Source organism: Temnothorax curvispinosus, unplaced genomic scaffold (assembly GCF_003070985.1).
Source record: "Temnothorax curvispinosus isolate PA1 unplaced genomic scaffold, ASM307098v1 QBEX01000145.1, whole genome shotgun sequence".
Classification (NCBI taxonomy): Eukaryota; Metazoa; Arthropoda; class Insecta; order Hymenoptera; family Formicidae; genus Temnothorax; species Temnothorax curvispinosus.
In genome coordinates, this window is record NW_020209925.1 from 1 (window position 1) to 7,029 (window position 7,029).

The window sequence follows — 7,029 nt, forward strand, 5'->3', positions numbered from 1 at the left end:
ATATATATATATATATATATATATATATATATATATATATATATATAAAATATATATATATATATATTACAATTATATTATATTATTTAAATTTATTTTAAATAGCACCCTGACAGAAATATTTTACTGAAATTCTCCCTCCATTGACCTCATTTCACTATTATTCCATAAGTTTCATGATACCCAACATAAAAGAAATTTTGTTATTGTTTTTTAATAGTATATAATTTAACTTTTCTTATATTTCATAGTATTACATTACATTTCATAAAGAAAGTTATTTATTTTGAAATATATTTAATAATTTTTCAATATTTCTTATTTCACTTTTCATCGATTTCATAGTACTTTCAGCAAAATATTTCCATTAGAGCCACCCGCTGAAAATATTATGAAATCGATGAAAAGTGAAATAAAAGTTATTGAAAAATTACTGGATATATTTCGAAATAAATAATAATTTTTCTTATAAAATGTAATGTAATACTGTGAAATATAAGGAAAAAGTTAAATTATACTATTAAAATGTAATAAAATTTCTTTTGTTAGGTATCATAAAATTTACTAAATTTAACTGAAAAAACTGAATTTTTGATGACTGAAATATTGATAGAATAACAATGAAATGGGATCAATTGAGAGAAAATTTCAGTAAAATTTTATTCATATTTTCAGTAAAATATTTCCATCAGGGCATTTTATAAAAAATGCATTTATCATAAAGTAAGATAAGATATGTTAGATAAGATATATCTTTCAACTTCTCTTTTAACATTTCATCTAATCGTTTTGATGAAAAGAAAGATACGTAAGTACAGATACATTTCAAATTTCCATTCGAAACAGATAATATATTTACCTCAAAATGTTTCTGTACCGCTTGCAGTTGCGAGCTGCAACGTAATTTTTCCATGCAAAAAATATAAATAATATTCATTACATTTTGTATCTCGAGTTCACGACGTTGGACATGCAACTCTTCCATTTTCTTCTTCTCAATTTCTCTGATTTTTACATCCTGTTTGAGATACTGTTTCCTTCGTAGATAAAAACCAATTTCATATATTTCACATATATTAGGATATTTTGCCGCGCGTCGAGAACCTTTTAAAATTTGTTATATTTCTACAGTATCTAGATACCTCATGATCTTATTAAAATCAGCAATCATCTTTTCTCTTTGCGCGCGATGAATTTGCTCAAACTCATTGTAGAGAGACGTAACGATCAAGTTTATTTGAGGCCGTATTTTTCTTAACACGTCGTGCGTTGTATCTATTCGCGCTTTTACGATGGCCTTTTGCAGTTCCTTGTTGCGTTTCTCATCTGTATCCCTCAACTCAACCTGTTGCACAAATATATTATAAAATAATTAATTGTCCCTTGCTGTGTTCGCAATTATGTGTATGCTGTTTTATGTCTACCTGCAACTTCTCCTCCAACTCTTGCTGTGCAAACCTGAAATACTCTTCGTATCTCGCATGAATTTCATCTGCGTTGCGTCTAACAGCAAATCTCTTTTCAGCCTCGAGCATATGACGTTCTTCCGCAAACTCATCCTTCAGCTTCCTCTGTGTCGCCGCTTCAATCTCCGCCTGAAATTTCTTCAGCTCACCTTCGCCCAACGCTGAACCAAGAATTTAAACATAATAAAACATCAACAAGCATATGTACAAAACATGCCTGATCCATCCGATTTCAACTTATTTAGATTTATTGAGGTATTACCTAGAATGTCGCTGTGCAAGTGTGACTTAAGAACTTCATGTTCTTTTGTCCACATTCCCATCGCGTCCGCCTTTAATTGACCGTCCTGCGTGGCGCAACATGATTGCTGTGAAAGTTTGGTAAGGGGTAACGAGTCCAACAGCTTCACCGCGTCCTGGTGACTGTAGTCGAGGAGAACTTGTGCCAACGAAGCGCCAAGACGCCGCTGGATCTCCGATCTCGTCGGACTCCCGTCTCGCGCGGCGCATTCCAACTTGCGAAATTTACGGGAGATACAAACTGCGTGAACACATTTGCAGAAATGAGGTCTTTGTCATCTCTATCGAACGATATCTTCCGTTAGCATCAGATTACGATAAACTCGTCGTGTATATCTTAGCGTAGCGTCGCTTACACATTGCGTTGTCAAGAAAGACTGCACATAATTGCTTTTTATTGCTTATTTATTCGATGGGAAATTTAACCCTCTGATCCTCGTGCAGCGTTGTGCGTCATTCCTAAACATGAAGAAACAAGTGAATAGATATAAGTTATGTACATACCCTGGTAAAAAAAATTTTCATATTTTCTCAAAAATTTTCAAAAAATTTCTCATGTTTTAAATTTATAAAAATTTCTGAAAAAAATATGTTAAATTTCTCAGATATATAATTGGATTTTTCAGAAATAATTGGATAAAAATTTTCGGAATATTTCAATATCTGTACGTATGAAAATTTCTGATGGTAATGCAATACGTCTACATGTCTCGTTTTGCGCGTTTCAACGTTAATTATTTACAGACGTTACTGGCGAAATGCTAGCAGCTTGTTATCAAATTAGAGTGGAGTATTGTGACAGAATATCGGTGTTCACGTCAATTATAATCCATAATCATCCGAAACCATTCACGATGCACTTGGATCGCGAATGAAATTTTCGCGCTCGCGATGGTTGGTCGCGCATGCGCAATGGCGGCGAGACTGCAGCGTCTGCAACGACTGTCGGATCCCACGTGTCTGATGTGCGTGTATTATGTCCGTTAGGCCGCGAGCCGTGTACTCCTGGGTGCCTTAGGATGTTTTGACAGCAAGATTTTGTTCGAAAGATGATACTTGTAAAGTGTGCTACGATGGAGCAGCTGATACGAAGAGGCGCCTTATTGGCGGTGGCATTAACACGCAGGTACATTTTATATATATAGCTTAAAGTTGTTTATTATTAGACATTTATAAACTTTACAGAGTATTTCTATATTTCGATCGTATCTCTCTCTTATCTCCTTTCTGCGAATTACCTTTCCAATGGATTGCATAATGCAACAACAAGCTGTATTGCGAATACCCTACTATGATTCCTAATTTATCTACCTCATCATTTGTCGCCAGGTCAACGGCACTTGGTACGTGTTACGTCCAACCATGCAGAGGCAAGAAAAGCGATACAAACGACAGCAATACAAACGTACCGGAATCTCTGTTCCATCCTGTGCCCATCAAACCGAATCCAGATGACATAAACGTTGGCGCTGAATTAACTGGGTCTTCGTTGAAGAAGACGGATCTCTTAAAGATATTGAATGCCTTCTCGCAGAAGACGGAAATCAAGGAATTAGCTCAGCAATACGGATTGGATCGTGAGTATCAATAATCAAATATACACGCACTGATCATGGTTTCTGACTACGGCATTGATTTCAGACTATCTCCAAGGGCAGGCTTTCACAAACTTTAAACAGTACTGTTTAGGAACGGAACCATTACCCGTAGATCTTTATGTAGTCCTGAGCGATATCCTGCAGGGTGCTGGAAATGTCGCCGATATTTTTCCGTACTTCATAAGTCATGCCAAGCAAATATTTCCGCATATTGATTGTTTGGACGATCTCAAAAAGATTAGCGATCTACGAAATCCTGCTTCCTGGTAAGAAAACGTAGATTTATATAATATTAAAGTTATCGAAATTTACTACCTTATTATGCAATCACTATTTTATTTTAGTTTAATATATATGTGTATATTTTAATATTTCAAGAAGAACATAAAATTTTCACAAAGTGATAAAACTTGACTATTGCTCTTTAGGTATCCTTTAGCAAGATCAAAAAGTAGAAAAATAATTTTTCACGCTGGACCAACAAACAGTGGGAAGACTTACCATGCTCTAGAAAGACTTATTACCGCAAAAAGTGGGGTGTATTGTGCACCGCTAAAGTTACTTGTTGCGGAAGTATTTCATAAATGCAACGAAAGGGTTGGTATTATATATTTACTTCAGTTATATTTGCCAAAGATAAGATAAAGGTAATAACATATGTAACATTTAATTTAGGGAACACCATGTGATTTGTTAACTGGAGAAGAACGAAAGTATGTCAAGGGTCACAATAACGCAGCGGATCATCTATCTTGTTCCGTAGAAATGGTGAATCTACAAAACAATTGTAAGTGTTATTATTCTGGCATCTTCAACACATAAAAAAGTTGCCAATACGATCATAATTTATTGCAGATGAAGTAGCTGTAATTGACGAAATTCAATTAATGCGTGATCTTAATAGAGGCTGGGCGTGGACGAGAGCCCTTCTGGGAATTCCCGCGGATGAGATACATTTATGCGGCGAAGCTGCTGCTATAGAATTAGTACGCTTTTTATCATTATATTGTATATTTAAAAATTATGTACCATTAATTGATGTCTATTAACCAAAAGTTGTATGTATATACAGGTAAAAGCCATATGTGTTTCAACAGGCGAAAACGTGGAAGTTCGTAGATATAAGCGATTGACGGACCTGGAGATAGAAAATCAAGCTGTTGAAACGTTGAATAACGTTATGCCGGGAGATTGCATAGTTTGCTTTAACAAAAACGATATATATACTGTGTCACGTTCTCTCGAGAGCAGAGGAAAAGAAGTGGCTGTAATATATGGCAGTTTACCACCAGGTACCAAGCTGGCGCAAGCTGCAAAATTTAATGATCCTAACAATTCTTGTAAAATCTTGGTAGCGACCAATGCCATTGGAATGGGTTTGAATTTGTAAGTTTTATGCATGTTTATGTGTTAAATCTGAAACTGTACGTTTATATTCTGAAGTTTTAAGTGATGAAATGTGTATCATTGAAAACGATTGACGAGTCCACGCATTGTTATAGGCATATCCGGAGAATTATATTTTATTCGTTGATTCAGCCAACGTCCAATGAAAAAGGTGAAAAGGAAATGGACGTTATATCTGTGTCAGCGGCTCTGCAAATAGCGGGTCGTGCTGGACGTTACGGCACAGTTTGGGAAACAGTAGGCATAATCCAATTTATCTCTATTAACGCTACAAAAAAGACGATGCAGAGAAAAGTGTAAAATATTAAAATACACTTTTGCTTCGCAGGGCTACGTAACGACGTTTAAACGGGAGGATCTCCCGACTTTGAAAAATTTATTGAGTCAAACGCCAGAGACAATAACACAAGCTGGTCTCCATCCAACGGCGGATCAAATTGAGCTGTATGCTTATCATTTGCCAAACTCGTCATTGTCGAATCTTATGGTGAGTACCGCGTGAAAACAGGAATGAAATTAATTGTAATCGTAAATGATGCCACTCATAACGCCTCATCCATTTTTTTAAGGATATTTTTGTGTCGTTGTGCACAGTCGACGATTCTCTTTACTTCATGTGCAATATAGACGACTTTAAGTTCCTAGCCGACATGATACAGCACGTTTTACTGCCACTCCGTGCGAGATACGTATTCTGTTGCGCGCCGATTAATCGGAAATCGCCATATGTGTGCACCATGTTCTTGAAGGCAAGTATTATATTACTACTGACTCTTAAAATTGATTAAAGTATTATTACGAAGAAAGAGCTCCCGGGGTTAATATAAAACCTGCTGTATTTTTAGAATATAATTTTCATTTTTACTCTTTCTTGTGATATACATAATTGTGCATTTTTTTTTAGTTTGCACGTCAATACAGTAAAAACGATGCGATAACATTCAACTGGTTATGCCAACATATCGGATGGCCCTTTCAAATGCCGAGAACTATCATCGATCTCGTCCATCTGGAAGGCGTCTTTGATGTATTGGATCTTTACCTCTGGTTAAGGTATAATGAGATTGTAACTTAATTATGTGTCTTTTTTTTCGCGTTCTTATATTCATTTTATTATCTTGTATTCTGTAGTTACCGTTTTATGGACCTGTTCCCGGATGCTGAAATGGTCCGTGACATACAGAAGGAACTTGATGCACTCATCGAGGCGGGAATAGTTAGATTAACGACTTTGTTGTTGAATTCAGATGCAGGTAAATGTGATTCTTTTGAAACGAAATATTTACAATATAATTTGTGATCTTCCGCTACTTTAATTTCTGTTAGTTTAATAGAAATATACGTATATTACGTATGTGTGTGCGTGTGTAAATTTTATCTTATATATTTTATTAAGATCGATTTTTATAATACTAGTTGTGAAGTGTTTAACATACAAGTCTTTTTCTATTATTTAGGTGGAGAGCCCGATAGTTTTGAGTTGCAGACACAAAAACAAAACTTTTACAGAGGTAAATTGCTGTTTATGAAAAATAATTATACATTCGTGATGCCTGAGTGCTAAATTATATGGATCATTTTTTAGATTTTAAAGGACCTGGCAAACGTACTGTAGGTAAAGGCAAATTGACTGAAAGATTAATAGCGGAGGGACTCTTAACACCACAGATGTTACGTGAACTGCAATCTGAATGGATTAGGTCAACGAAAAAGAAAAAATAATATGACTGTATAGCGATAAAATGTTAAAATTTATTAAAAGAATTTCTTTTATTGCGAACTGAATTAAGAAAGGCATAATTAAGTTTACGCGATATGAATAATGACATAATACCTTTAAGAGAGTATTGACATTGCAAATAATACCAATGTTACATACAATTTAATGTATAAAAGAATCATGTCATTGTAAGTATTATGTTAATATTCTACGTATCGCTTTTATGTAGTTTCGTCCATATATATTTATATATATATATATATTAAACATTTTCCTACAAAAATATAATCTCCATTTTTTACCCATATATAAGCTTTATGCTCTGTAGATTTTATTTTCGTAACTGAAAAAAAGATCTGAGCTTTCTGGTTGCACATTTAATATTATGATATTGTTTTCACTCGTGAATAATTACAATAATTTGATATGTATTGACTATAACCCAGATAACATGCATGTTGCATAAGACGTCGTAAAGATACTTTAAGATATCTTATGCAACATGCATGTTATCTGGGAATCTTCATATTAAATGAAT

General features: G+C 34.5%; 2 protein-coding genes across 2 annotated transcripts; one reads left to right on the forward strand and one right to left on the reverse strand.

Moving 5' to 3' along the window:
- Positions 1–650: 650 nt before the first annotated feature.
- LOC112459188 lies at positions 651–1,548 on the reverse strand. Its single transcript, XM_025023225.1, has 3 exons — positions 1,425–1,548; positions 1,143–1,345; positions 651–1,037 (listed from the first exon to the last, which is right to left on the reverse strand). Exons 1-3 carry the CDS (start codon positions 1,533–1,535, stop codon positions 689–691), a joined length of 663 nt encoding a protein of 220 aa, XP_024878993.1. The 5' UTR covers positions 1,536–1,548; the 3' UTR covers positions 651–688.
- Positions 1,549–2,625: 1,077 nt separating this feature from the next.
- On the forward strand, positions 2,626–6,749 carry LOC112459115 (ATP-dependent RNA helicase SUV3 homolog, mitochondrial-like). Its single transcript, XM_025023119.1, has 14 exons — positions 2,626–2,892; positions 3,096–3,343; positions 3,408–3,630; positions 3,793–3,961; positions 4,040–4,151; positions 4,220–4,350; positions 4,437–4,750; positions 4,867–5,008; positions 5,100–5,258; positions 5,341–5,520; positions 5,676–5,824; positions 5,903–6,024; positions 6,229–6,282; positions 6,357–6,749. The coding sequence occupies exons 1-14, from the start codon at positions 2,816–2,818 to the stop codon at positions 6,491–6,493; spliced, it is 2,217 nt and encodes a 738-aa protein (XP_024878887.1). The 5' UTR covers positions 2,626–2,815; the 3' UTR covers positions 6,494–6,749.
- The last annotated feature ends 280 nt before the right edge of the window (positions 6,750–7,029 follow it).